We start from the raw sequence: 14,162 nt of genomic DNA on the forward strand, positions 1-14,162 counted from the left end.
AGGACGATGGGGATGGGGCGGCCAAGGGGGTCTCGGACCATTCTCCAGAGTAGACACGTCGGCCTCAAAATGCAGGGCGGGGGGAGGGTATGTCCAGGGTCACATCCCAGCCTGGGCGCAGCTCAGGGTGCACACGGACAAAGTCACCCACGGGCTGTAGCCCTGGGCAGGGGCTGGGCCTGTCGGGGGGCATCACAGGGGACAGGGCCTGGGGGTCCTGGCCAGACCCCCCTTCCCATCAGGAGCTAGGGGCAGCTGGCTGTCCCCACAGCTGTGCCTACCACCCACCTTCCTTCCCCCTACCTCCATGCAACCAGCGCAGGGCTTTCTCCAACAGAGCCCAGAAACTCAAGAGGAAGAAAACCGAAGCATGGGACCTTCCTTGGTGGTCCAGTGGCTAAGACTCCAAGCTCCCAATGGACAGGGTCTAGGTTCGATCCCTGAACTAGATCCCACATGCTGCAGCTAGAGATCCTTCACGCTGCAACTAAGGCCCGGGCAGCCAGACAAGTAAATAAGTGGAGAAGCAAAGAATGGGCGGCGGGCCCCACCCCCGCTTACCTGGAAGAAGGCGGCGTTGGCCAAGTGCACCGGGATGCTCTGGGAGCCGCCCGTGGGCATGGGGGCCAGGGAGGAGGGCAGGATCTGCGGGCAGTCCTGGGGGCTCTGCAGTCAAAACGCAAGGAAGTGGGGCTGACCCTGGGGCGTTTCAGAGGAGGCGGGATGCACGACCACCCCAAGCCAGCCAGTGCAGTCCCGTCTCCCTGGGGAGGCGTTGAGCAGCCTATGCAGTGATAAAACGACAGCCACATCCACCGCCTCCCACACACCGTCTCACCTCGTCCTGCGAGCAGGAAGGTGTTATTGGCCCCATTTCACAGACGAGGAGACTGAGGCACAGACAGAGGCAGTAACCTGCCCAGTGGAACCGAGTCCCCATGGCCACTCCACGGGCAGCCTCTCAGGGGAGACCTCCCCGGCTCTGGGACTCATCTTTCCCCAGTTGTAAAATGAGGCGCCGCGCTCACTTTCTGAGGCTCCCTCCAGCTCTGGAATTCCGGTTTCCAGATGGACACACGATGAATGATTCACAGAAGAGGAAACCTCAGACTTCGGAGCGGCCCACGAGAAACAGGGTGTGAGGCTGCCCACCCCTCCCCACTGCCCGGGCATGTCACGGGCCTCGGAGGGGGGCCTGGGCGTCTGCATTCCCGTGTCGGACGTGGAGTCACTGTTGTTATTCAGTCATTTAGTCGTGTCTGACTTGTCTGACTCTCTGCGACCCCAGGGACTGCAGCACGCCAGGCTTCGCTGCCCCTCCCTATCTCCCGGAGTCTGCTCAAACTCAAGTCCATTGAATCGATGATGCCAACCAACCATCTCATCCTCCGCCACCCCTTCTCCTCCTGCCTTCAATCTTTCCCAGGTTCTCGGGCCAGAGACTGGGGTCTGAAACTGAGGACCAAGGTGAGAGATAGGGACCCAGGGTCTTTTCTCAGTATTGTTAGTCGGGCAGCATAGCGGGCTCTGGCGGCGCAGACCCTCTGCTGACCCCCAGCCCAGACACCGCGCCCAGACGATGCGCCTCCCCGGGAGCACTGCCTGCTGCCGACCACAGGGGCCAAGGAGGCCACCTGGCCGGCGAAGGCTGCAGGGCTGCGAGGCAGGAGCTGGCATCCGGCTTGTTGTGTGACATGCAAGTCCGTCCCTCCCTCGAGCCGCCGTCCTGAGCCGCTCCATGTGTAAACCCCGTGGAATTTCGGGGAATGGAACTCACATGTTTCCAATCGGGTTTCACCGCCGCTGCCAGCCCGCTTCACAGCTGGCCGGGGGCCCTGCGGCTGCGACCCTGGCTCCGCCCCAGCCGAGGGGAGGTGGCCAGCAGGGGCTGGAGGCGGGCAGGTCCAGAGGAAACGACGTGGGACCATCCCCGAGGGCCCTACTCTCCTCGATCCTCATAACCCACTGTGGATGCTTGTACCCATTCTCCAGAGTGGGCAAGCCTGGGAGAGTGTGGGTGCCTCTCTGCCCTCTTCCAGCACCACCCCCAGGGTCGCTAATCTCCCCTGGGGACAGCTGGTCCAAGTGTGCCTGCATCTCCCCACCCCCCAGGCCTGTGGTTTGGGAGGAATCACCCTCCTCCCTAGCCCCAGGGATGGGCTCAGCGATTGGTTCGGGGAGTGGATGTGACCCAGTTCCCCTGGAAAACTTCCGCAGAACCAACGAGAAGGAGGCTCTCCTGGGATTGCCGGGGATCAGGACCCCGCCCGGGGCTGCTAAGGCGTCTTGCGGCCAAGGGGGAGGGCCTGCCGGAGCACAGAGGCCACCCCGGGGGGGGGGGGCACGTTGGCCCTGGTGACGCTGGCAGGGCCCCCGGATCCAGCTGAGCCTGAAGGGGAGGCCGCCCCTCGGACTCTGCACTCACAAAGGTGACTGACTGCTGGGGCCGCGGCTGGCGGCTTGCAGAGGACAGGGGCCTCCTTGTCCCATCCCAAGCCGAACCATCCAAGCCTCAGAGACAGCCTGAGTGGCTTCTCTCCCTTGGCCAGAGTTGAGCCTCCAGGCTCGGGAAGCCACAGCTGATGACCCGTCTCTGGGCAGAGCTGACAGGCGGGAGAGCAGGAGCTGGGGGGACAGCGAGGCTGGAGCCCCAGGAAGCCCAGATGTCAGCTCAGCGCGTGCAGCCAGGGCGGGGCCTCGCCCGACTGCACTGGAGCTCACAGACTCCCCCACGGTCTTTCCACGTTCAAGGGTTGAGAGCTGGGGACCCAACCCAGCAGAGCACTGAGTGGCCCCGCTGAACCCACCTGACCTGCTCCCTCCCTGCCTTTCTGCATCGCCCTGTCCCCTTCTGTAAACCGCCCCCCACGTTTCCACCAAACCACTCTCTCCACCAGCTCCTAATGAAGCCACCATCACGGAGGTGCCCACCCAGGCTTCCCCCACCCAGGGAGCCTGACCCCGGCACCTGCCCAAACCCTCGCTGCTTCTAAGGCCTGAAGTCACCCTGCCTTGGGGAAGCCATCTCCTCCAGGACAACTGGAAGGGGCGGACACAGCGGCCTTCTCCACTCCCCTCCCCTCCTTGGAAAAAAGCTGCAGCCCTCCTCGCAGCATCCTGTACCCCCCACTTCCTTCCTCTGGGGCCCATGAGGCAACAGGAAGTCAGGAGACACAGTCCCTGGCTCGCGCCGGCCCAGAGACCCCTCCCCGGCCTGGCTGGAGCCCTGCGGCCTCCATGACCGACTGGCTCTTAATTAAACTCCAGATTAAGCAGCAGGCCAGGCCCGGGCGGGGGCCGCCTCTTCTCCCACTGGACTACCGTAATCCTCTGAGACAGGCCCTCTCTGCGGCCAATGCATCCCTGACCCGCAGACCTCGGGGGGGTGGGGGTGGCAAGGACAGGAGGGTCCCTGGGGGCGCTGCCTGGAAACAGCTCCAGGCTGGCGAGCTCCTACGCGTCTGCCAGAACCAGGCAGAAGGGTCCCCTCCCGGAGAAGTCCTCCCAGCAGAGGGGCCACCTATAGCGTGCCAGGCACGAAGCTGGTGTCGCTCCGGGTCCCCCTTTGAGACAGGCCCCCTTTCACAGACGGGGAGTCGGGCAGAGAGAGGTGTGGCAGCCTGCCCAGGATCGCACAGACACAACCCAACAACCCCCGGCTCTTGGGTTCATGATGGGGAGGGCAGAACTATGTCTAATTGGCTACTTTCCCAGCGGGCACCAGGGTTGCTTCCTAGGGACACAGGAGGGGTCTCAGTGACCTCCCCCTGCTGGGAGCCAGGGCTTTCGGGGGTTACACTGACTACCTCAATTGTGCCATCTGGAAAATGGGTGGGAACTCCCCTTTCCTGGAGAGATGAGCTGCAGGCAAGAACCTGGTACCTCACCCTGGGCCTCTCACGGCCCTGACACGAGATGGAGGATCCAGCAGGTGGGCCTGACGGGGCATGAGCTGGCACAGGACCCTGGCAGCCACCCGGTCCAGCCGTCCCACCCTAACCAGACTCGGGGGTCCCATCTGGTCGTCCCTGGCACAAGGCTGGTACAGCCGTAGAGGTTCTCTGCGTGAAGACGCAAGGCCACCCCTTAAGCGAACACACCCAAACCAGCCGGCGGCAAGGTACGTGGCGCCTCGGCCTCTGTCTCTGCCCGTCCCCCGCCCTCCCCGACATGCTGTCCCCTAGCGCAGAGCGCCATCAGGCCGGCCGAACAGGAGGACCTGGGAACCTGTGGCTCTGGAGGTCACTCGCTTTCTCCACCCTGTGAGAGCCACAGCAATCCCATGACCCTGGGGCCGCAGTGCCCATGGGAGATGGAGGCTGGGGTCTTTTGGCCCAGCCCCTGACTTGGGGAAGTGGGGAGAACACGGGCTGCCAACAAGAGGGGCTTCGATTCAAGGCCCAAGAGTGGTACTCCCTGACCCGCTAGGGTTGCTGAAAACGTTGAAGGTAAAACTGAAAAGAGTACGGTATGCAGGAAGGGGCCTTGTCCTAAAAGGCTGAAAGTGTAAATGGGCTCAGGCTTTCTGGGGGTCAGCTGAGCTCAAAGTATGGGCTTCCACCCCAAAATGCCACGTTGAAGAACTGGTCTCCAGGGGACAGTCAGGGCCGTGCAATGCCCTGCAACTATCAGAACACAAAAAAGAAAGAGGCGCGCTCAGCACGTCCAACAACAGGGGATTGGGGGGCTTCCCTGGTGGCTCAGATGGTGAAGAATCTACCTGCAATGCAGGAGACCCAGGTTCAATCCCCGGGTCAGGAAGATCCCCTGGAGAAGGGAACGGCAGTAGGGGACTGGTTACATGCGCTGTGATGATGAGCCCAGCGCGGCGGCTGTTAAAGGGGAAGCCAAGGAAGACGGTGTAATGACACGGAAACGTTCTCAACGTGCTAAATGGGGAAAGAAGGAACAGTGGAGGCAGAGGGCACCCTGGGCCTGGCTTACCGTGGGATTTGGTGAGGCTTCACACCGAGACTGGTTGGAGACGCAGGCGTGCTGCTGGGTGCACCAGAAACAGGGCCACTGTGCTGACAGGCAGCTGGTGCAACTGAAAGACAAGGCGGGGGGCCTCCCCTCAGCTACCTGGCTCCCCATCCCCGTGCCCGGCAGCGCGGACCCGGGACACAGATCCCAGCACAGTGAAACAAGGTCTTGCTCAACATCAGAGCTGCCCAGAGGGGCTGGGCATCTTGCAAGGTAATAAACTCCCCAGAGCAGGAGGTATGCAAGGAGGAGATAGTCTCCTGGAGGCCCTGTTTGCCTAAGTTAAGCGTAATCAATGCACTTTTCTCAGCCTCGACTAGCCTGGGTGCTCACAGACGCCGGGCACACTGGGTGATGAGAGTTTGTTGCCCAAACGAGTGGTCAGCTGAATAGCCAAGGGTCCTGTCTGCCTCTGGGACACCGTCACTTTTCTTGCAGAGGTTTCCCTGAGAGCAAAGCGTCCTGCCCCCACTCGGAATAGCCCCCACACCCCACTCACGCTGTGTGTGGGTACACCTGCCCAACCCGGCCGCAGTCGTAGATGGTGAAGTTGGCCCTGACGATGTTCTGCCCGTGGACCCTCACCGACATCTCGACGGTCACGTGGTCTGGAACAGAACAGGGCGTCCAGGGAGAGAAGGACAAGGGGGCAGGGGGGTCCACCAACACCAGCGGCTGTGCCATCAGGACCCCTCCATGCCTGAGAGCCCACCACCTGAGGGCCCCCATCAGCCGTCCCCGTGGCCCGGACTGTGAGGTGCCTACCTTGGTGGGGCGGGAAGGGCGGGAACTGATCCTTGGGCAGGAGGTTGCAGTAGGCGATCTGGTGGCCGAAGGCTGGGCCCGGGACCCGAGCCACTGTGCGGATGCCGTGGCCATAGTCACAGGCCATCTCCATGCCACTGAGGCTGGGCAGGCTCCCCGAGATCTGCAGGATCATACCCTGGAGGCCAGGGACGCTTAGCTGGGGGTGCGGGGGAGGGGGGAAGGCTGCGCCTCGCACCGCCCCACCCCCACCCTGGAACCTGGGGAGAAGAGGTTGGTCAGTGGACTTGACCCCAGGCCAGTGGGATGCAGCCCACACGGGCCTCAGTTTCCCCCACTACAAAGTGAAACTGAGCACCCTACAGGAGCCAGAGGCCCTGCACGATGTGGCCCCTGGAAAGGATGCCAGCCTCTTTAACAGTCTCTCAAATCATGAGTCTTGTTCCCACTCCAGGGCCTTTGCACTGGCGGGTTCCTCTGCCCAGATGCTCACGCTGGCTTCCTATTGCTGCTCGGATGGTGTCTGGCAGTGAGACCCCCCCCACCCCGGCCTGATCTAAAATGTCAACACTGCTCGCTCTGCACCCCGTGCCCTGCTCTGCTTCCCTCTCCACAGCACTTATCACCGTCTTGGCATTTTATCTCGTTTCCACTCACTCCTCTGGGAGTGTGTCCACCCCTCGAGGACCAGCGGCTTGCCTCTCTTGTTCACTGCTGTGTCCCCAAGTCCAGGACTGCACGTGGCACAGAGAAGGTGCTCAATAACACCTACTGTTATTGATGAATGAATAAATGAATGAATGGATGGACCAAGCCCCGGACCGCCTGCTTGACCACAGGACGTATGTGCAGGACTGTGGTGTGTAACGATGGGGAGCGTGGCAGCCCCAGCTCCTGTCGGTCATCAGAACCATCATGTGACAGACAAGGCTGTCTGCCCAGAGAAGCCTCTGAGGGCAGGGCTGGGGCACGGGCACCCATGCCTGTCTGTCCCTCAGCTCCTGCCCCCGGAATCCCCTGCACTGAGGCTGTCTGCTACAGGTAAGCAGGGAGCTGGCTGCGGCAGGCCTAGGCACTCCTGGACACGGACTGGGTGGGGGGCAGCAACTTGAATTCAAATCCCAGCTTGGGCACTCCCCCACTGTATAACCTTGAACAAGTCACTTTACGGCTCTGTGCCTCAGTTTCTCCATCTGTATAAGGGGGATGTTAAGAGCACCCAGGCACTGTTTTCATCATCTGCCTTCAAGATCCTGAGGCGCCGCACCCAGGAGGCTCCACCTCTCAGGTCTGGGTGCCAGGTGAAGGCTTGCTCTCCACCCGCACCCCTGAGCCTGGAGCTGGGGTCCTGGCTCCCCCAGCCTCACCGGGTACTCCTGGTGCACGTTGATCTCGGCCGGCAGGACGGTCATGGCGGGGCAGCGGCCGGGACCCTCGCTGGCACTGGTCCAGAAGTGCGGCTGGCTGGAGTTGGCGCAGTCCTGCTGCAGGGTGCACCTGGGGCGCCCGGCACAGGTCAGGATCCGGGGCGGTGGGGGGGTTCCCCACCCCCGCGGCCTCCCGGGCCCAGCCTGCGCCCCAGGAGCCTCACCGCGTCTCCAGGGCGCACCAGCCGCAGTAGGCGTCGGCCGCGCCCACGCAGTCCCCGCAGGTGGTGTGCGCGGCGCACGCGGCGACCTTCACCCTGGCCATCTGGAGACAGAGGCGGGGGCCCAGCTCAGCGGGGTGGGGGCGGGGGGCAGCCGGGCGAGGGCCGGAGAGGTTGGGGAAACTGAGGCTGTTACGGCGTGGTGGGGGGGCGGGGGACGAGGCTTCCCTGCAGAGGCCACGGCAGGCCGGAAGGGAGAGGGCGAAGCTTCCAGCAGGAGCAGCCACTCTCAAGCAGAGGCAAGGGGGTGGGGGCGAGCTCAGCGCATCCTGGGGCCTCCTCAGGCTGAGGCCCGGCCGGCCATACCTGGTGGGACGTCATCAGATACAGGTAACCCGGGTCCGCGGGGTCAAACTGCATCACGTGGTGCACAGGTTCCCCATAGGCCACCGTCACCACCTTCCGGCTCACCACCTGCATGCTCTCGTTCAGGTTGATCTGGGGGGGCGGGGCGGGGGGGCTGTCAGGGGATGGGGCGCCAGGAGGGCATCCCCAGGTAGGGGGAGGCTGGGGACCGGCTCTGGGTGGGGGGCTGCCCTGAGCTTGGGAGTCTCAGCCTCAGGCCCTTCCAGGACTGGCGGTGGGTCCGGCCCCGACACTTTGTCCTCTGTTGTGAGCCTCTCCCCCCACCAAGAACCCCCCCCACCCCCGCCCTCACCAGCACGTCCCACCCTGGTATGCACAGGGCCAGGCTTTACAGTTAAGAAAACATTCTCTGGGAGGCTGCGGGCATCAAGCCAGGGAGCGGGGACCTGGGTTTGAATTCTGGCCTTGACATTTGCAAGTTGCACAGGCCCGAGCTGTCCGAGTCACTTCCCCTCTCTGAGCTGTCGGGGCTGAGGACCCCACCCGCCCCGCAGGGCCCGTGGGGCGTGCCAGGGAAGATGCAGGCCAAGCACTGCTGGGGCCAGGCCCCGGAGAGGCGGCAGGACCACTGGTCTCACCCCTCCCCTCTCACACACCCATCTCACAGATGAGGAAACCGAGGCCCAGAGGAGCCAAGGGACTTGGCAAGAGTCCTAAAAGGAAGATGCCTCAGGGCCACGATGGAGGTCTAGGTCCATCTGACCCCAGATCCAAGGCTGGGGTCCAATGTCCAGGCAGGAGAAGGAGCAGGACTAGCTGGGGTCTGGAAGCTTCTCTGGCAGAGGGCCCCTCTGCACGTCCCCCAGAGACCTGACAAGGCTGGTCAGAGACTCATCAAATGGCTCTTCTCCGCTGATCTCACGTTACATGTTGCCTTGTCCAGGCTTTGTCAAGCTCTGAGCAAGGGGCAAGGGGTCTAGATGGCTCCCTGGGGCCTCCAGCCGCCCAGTCCCCCTCCGTGGGCTCCAGAGCCTTTACCAGTGCCTCCTGCTTGTAGCATTAATGTGTCCTGGCATTCAAGGCCCTGACTGTCCACCCCATCTTACTCCACGGGCCTCATCTCTAGTCACTAAACCCAACTCAACATCCAGCTCCATGTCTTCTCTGTACTGTGCTCCTGTCTCAAACACCTTCCTCTCCTCCTTGGGCCAGGAGCTATCCTCCCAATGTCTTCAGCAAATCAGCTTCCCTGACGCCCCCCACACCCTAAACTGCACTTACTCTCTCCCCAGCCCCTGGGACATCCGTCATCCCAAGCGGCCTCTTGGCAGGGTCTGTCCTGGGCGGCTTGGCCCCCTGCTTCCCCCAGGCATTCAGCAGACATGTTTCCACCCTTTCCAAAGCCTACCAAGCACCTGGCATGCTCTGGGGCCTGGGCTGGAGGCTGTGATCAAAGCCTCAAGTGAGGCGAGAGTGGGCAGCAGATGGCCTGGCAGGAAGCAGGGTGGTGGGCGCAGAGGTCAGGACTGAGGGGCGGGGCAGCCTCTGGGCTGAATGGACTCGGATTCCACCGCGGTTCCCGCTATGTGGGTTTCCCTGGTGGCTCAGCTGGCAAAGAATCCGCCCGCGATCTGGGAGACCTGGATTCGATCCCCGGATTGGGAAAATCCCCTGGAGAATGGAAAGGCTACCCACTCCAGTATTCTGGCCTGGAGAATTCCATGGACTGTACAGTCCATGGGGTCGCAAAGAGCCAGACACGACTGAGCGACTTTCACTTTCACTTTCCCCGCTCTGTGACTTTGGGGCCTCAGTGTCCTCATCTGTGAAATGGGGCTCATGGCTCTGCCTCCCTTAAAGGGATGTGAGAATTAAACATGAGGATGCCCGTGACATGCCTGTTGAGGCTGGGTAGACAGTGGTGCCTAATAACTGCAGCTTCATGGGTGGGGGTGGGGGGGAGACTCCTGGACAGATGGGGAAACCGCCCCAGGTCCCACAGCTGGGAGCGCAAGAGCCAGGAGCCACATGCAAGTTTCCAACCGCAACCACAAGCCCCACTGTCTGCGGACCCTCAATGGAAGCTGTGAAGGTGGAGAAGGCCCCCTGCGCCTGCTCCCACACCTGGCATCTCCCCCAGGGATGTCAGCGGTTGGGTCCCGGGGCCGGGCGGGCTGGGACTCCGACCCCCACTGCTCACTACCAGCCCGCGGCGTCTGCCCGGGGAAGCTAAGCGAATTGGATTATTGGATCTGAATCAATTAGACCAGGGCCTGGTGCAGGTCGGAGCCAGGCCAGACGGCTGACGCTCTGGACAGGCCGGGGGGTGGGAGGTGGCTGGAGGGCCGGTCCATACCCTCCCCTGGGGCCGCTTAGTAGGGAGACCGACTCCTCTCACCCAGCTCTCGGCATCTCGGGGGCGGGAAGCATTACCTGCAGAAACCAGTCACCTTGGTTGGGAGCTGGGGGCATCCTCAGAGGCTGGTGGGAGGAACGGAGGAGGAAACGGGAGGGGGGAGACCCCCACTTGCCAGGGTGTGGCCTCCCCCAGCCCCTGTCAAAGCCCTGCAAGAGTCTTGAGAGGCTGAACTTTTAGCCTTTGAAGGCTGGGGACACTGAAGCCAGGAGAAAATACGCTCACTGCTCCAGGTCAGACAGCCCGCCAAGTGGCGGAGCCCAGGGACCTGAACACAGATCCGGCCCCTGAGCTCTGCTTCCCTCATCTGCACGACGGGAACTCACTGGTGTGAGCCAGAGTGGAAGGAACGGACGTGGAAGATGCCCTCTAACCCGTGGGCCCCCGCCCCGCCCCCGCCAAGCACCCCCGGCCCAGCCATACCTTCAGCAGCCGCCCGCTGACCGTGCCCAGGAAGACCACCGTGTAGTTGCCCACCCCGGCCACGGCCACGGAGGAGAGGCCCGGCGCTCGGAACACGGGCAAGGCCTTCAGGGGCTGCAGGACGGACAGCGGGTGCTGCAGGTGGGCGGCCCCACAGTCCAGCTGCTCCGGCTGCAGCTGGAAGAGAGACAGTGCATCAGACCATGGCTCCAGAACCTTCTGTGGCTCCCAGTCCCCCACAGCCGGCCAGAACCTCTGAGCTTTCAAAGTCCTGCTCCTGCTCTGCACGGGGCTCAGGCCCTGGTGCAAGCAGGACCACGTGTCCGAGCCCAGGTCGACCCCCGCCCTTGGCTTCAGTCGCGGAGCTGCCCCTAGCAGAGGGGTCCATTCCGGGTACATAGGAGCTGGCCAGGAGGGGTCACGTGAGGGAGGCAAGAAGGCCCAGGGAGGCCAGCCTCTGCCCCGACTTACCTGCTGACACCCAAGAGGTGTCCCTCCTGTCTGGCTGGGTCTCCATAGCAACCATGGGGTTTTTTTTCTCCCCCCCAGATTCCTGCTCTGACCCCAGCAACCCCCACCCCCCAACTTGCCAGCAGGCTACTAGACAAAAGGTTGAGGCCTCCCCAAACTGAGACCCCAACACACATCCCTTCATCTGCCCAGATCACAGACGGGCAGGTATGTCCAAATGCACACTCCTGGCATCCACGTCAGCCCCAACTCACAGAGGCGGGATGACCTTTTGAAAGTTTCTTCTGCAGTTTGCACAAAAATACAACACAGGCCTCCAGCAAGTGCCTCTGAGAAGGCGACTGTGCAAATCCACCAGGACGCGGACAGAAGGCTAGTTTAGGAGAGTGGATGGCGCATGTCACCCAGCAGGGAGGGCCCAGCCCGGGCCACACCACAGATCTGCACTGGCGGTGAAGAAGGACACTCTGGCTGAGGACACTCACAGGGTGTCACCGGGCCTTTCCGGTAAAATGGGCACATGAACATTAATAGTCACGACAGCAAATACAACACAGGCCACGTTTACTGGGAACTGACCATGCACCAGGCCTGTGCATTGGTTTGCTGAATCCTGGCCCCGCTCTGAGATCCCATGTCACAGATGGGGTAACAGGCTCAGAGGGGGACGTGGCCCACTCCAGGTCACCAGCTGTGATGTCAGGCCACCAGGACTGAAGCGGGCAGCAGGACTGGCTTTACGGCACAGCTTCAGAGAGAAGCTTTCCTCCCTTATCTGTGCTTTCTGCAAGCTGAAGCCACCAATGATGTGCCCACATGGGTTGTGTACACAATCTCAGCTAGTGTTCAAAAGCAAACCATAAATACTGGGTCCTTCATTCTTGGAAAAATAAACACAGCTGAGCCCTGAGCCCAGAGATGGGGTGGGGCTGGGGAGGGCCCCGGGGGCCACAACCCACCACGGGGTGGCCTTTCGCAGGAGAGTTAGGGGCAACCTGAGCAAGTCACATCACTCCTCTGAGCCTCAGTTTACCAAGCTGTGAAGTAGGCACATCTCGGACTTCCCTGTTAAGTCCAGTGGTTGAGAATCTGCCTACCAATGCAGGTGACACAGGTTCGATCCCTAGACTGGGAAGATCCCGGATACTTCGGAGCAATAGAGCCCATGTGGCCCAAATACAGAGCTTGCGCCTAGAGCCTGTGCTCTGCAACAAGAGAAGCCACCTCAACGAAGAGCCCCAGCACCGCAATGAGTTTCAGAAAGCCCGCGCATACCAACGAAGACCCAGCACAGCCAAAAATAAACAAATATTTTTTAAAGTCTTAAAAAAAAAAAAAAAATTAGTGCATCTCCAGCGCCTCCCTCACAGGCACCTGGATAAGAGACTTCACTGCGGAGCGCCAGCATGCAGCATGGCCCACAGTAAATGCCCCACAAGTGTGAACTGACACTACCGCTGTTTCAGACATGATGGTCACGGACATGACTGTTACCAAGTGGAATTTAGGGGTAAATCATGCCTACCTCAAAAGCTCTCTCACCTGGACCCCCGGGACCACCACAAAGGAGGCTCTCCTGGGCCCTGCTCTCTGGGCTGACTCTGACCTCAACATTTTCCCCCGTAACAGAGCTGCCAGGCGAGCCCTGTAAAGGTGCAGAGGCCTCCTCTGCAGAGAGGTCTCAAACCATCCCTCTCTGATGGTTGACGCGGTACTGAGAATAAGCCTCACATCCTAAACCGCCCTCACACCCCTCCCAGGGGCCTGAGGAGCTGGGGCCTGTCCCTTACCCTCCCCCCTCCACTCCAGCCATGCAGGCCTCGTCTCTGCCCCTCGGTCCAAGCTGGGTCCTACCCCAGGGCCTTTGCACGTGCCAGCCCTGCTGCCTCGGATACCGCCACCCAGACTGTCTTATCACTCTTCGCTCCTCATCTTCCAGCTTCGGACCTACCCTACCTGACTTATCCTCTGTGTTCATTGCGGGGCCTGAGTTGGGGGATGGCCCTGGAAGGTGGCTGCCCACTCCTCTCCCCAGGGCCCACCCCCTGCAATCCCGTGGCTGCAGGGAAGAGGTGAGGCGGTGAGCAGCCAGGAGAGCAGGCACCTGGGCCCCAGACCTTCCACAAGGACGCTTTCCCCGGGGGTTGCATAACTCCTCTTTCCTGAATATGGGTGATGTGTGTCATTAAATAATACGTTGTTCTAAAATTAACATTGCCAACCCTGGCCCAGGGGACACAAGCTTCCTCCCTGAGTTCTGGTGGGGGGGCAGGAAGGGGGACCTGGGAGGCCTGGGTGACACCTTTGGGGTTTTCCTTGGTGGGGGTCCCCAGGCTGGCAGGGCGGGGGGTCCTGGGAACCGCCTGGACCAGGGTGATTTGCAGAGAGGGCCAGGCAGAGCGGCCTGGGAATCTGACTCTGGCCTGCCCACCCCAAAGTGCAGAGCCATTAATTCTGCACCAAAGGAATTCTCTAAAAAGCCTTTCCTCCGACTTTTTTTTTTCTTATCCTAAAAATAAAATTAAAAAAAAAAAGTTTAAAGGAGAAGTCACCCATTGGCTGCTCTGTGTGATCTGTGATCCGAGGGGGAAGCTGGCTCCCCAGCTGCCAGGGGAAATCACAAGGCTTCAACCGCCTCGAAAACGGAAGCCGGACACACACGTCCACCGGGCAGGCGGGAGAGGCCTCCGCTCTTGGGGGGATACAGCCCGGGAAAGGGGATCAGCAGGCTCCGGGGACCTGGCGGCTGGCCGTCCCGAGTGTGGCCTCAGCCGAACTCAGTCTCCAAGGGGCAGCAGTCGGCTCCAAGGTCCAAAATACTGCTTGCCCTGACCCTGCGACATGGCCCGAAATTCCTCCAGCAGCACCGGCCCGCCTTTGAGTCTCACTCAGCCTTGGTCTTTCACAACACCAATTTCCCGGGCGCAGGGGGAGGGCTGGGCGCCCACGGCGGCCTCCTCCAACCCACGGGGGGCCACCTTCCCAGCACAGGGCTGGCCAGCCCCTCCCTGGCTCCTGGCCGCCCTGGGTCAAGCTGGCACTCAAGGCCTGGGTGAGCTGGCCCCTGCCGGCTGCTCCGGCCTGGAGTCTCACTTCTCTCTCTGCCTGACCCCTGGCTCCCACCACACTAGTCTCTGCCCTTTCTCAAAT

At 61.8% G+C, this 14,162-nt stretch overlaps 1 protein-coding gene across 1 annotated transcript in view; it reads right to left on the bottom strand.

Moving 5' to 3' along the window:
- PLXND1 (plexin D1) overlaps nt 1-14,162 on the bottom strand; it is a 48,112-nt gene that overhangs the window by 20,127 nt on the left and 13,823 nt on the right. The window contains exons 2-9 of the mRNA XM_043442048.1: nt 10,542-10,718; nt 7,703-7,834; nt 7,340-7,440; nt 7,116-7,245; nt 5,749-5,926; nt 5,483-5,591; nt 4,945-5,047; nt 562-666 (exon numbers count right to left, since the gene is read on the bottom strand). Of these exons, the coding sequence (XP_043297983.1) occupies nt 562-666; nt 4,945-5,047; nt 5,483-5,591; nt 5,749-5,926; nt 7,116-7,245; nt 7,340-7,440; nt 7,703-7,834; nt 10,542-10,718 (1,035 nt within the window). The remainder of the gene's footprint in view (nt 1-561; nt 667-4,944; nt 5,048-5,482; nt 5,592-5,748; nt 5,927-7,115; nt 7,246-7,339; nt 7,441-7,702; nt 7,835-10,541; nt 10,719-14,162) is intronic.

Source organism: Cervus canadensis, chromosome 22 (assembly GCF_019320065.1).
Source record: "Cervus canadensis isolate Bull #8, Minnesota chromosome 22, ASM1932006v1, whole genome shotgun sequence".
In the NCBI taxonomy this organism is placed as follows: domain Eukaryota; kingdom Metazoa; phylum Chordata; class Mammalia; order Artiodactyla; family Cervidae; genus Cervus; species Cervus canadensis.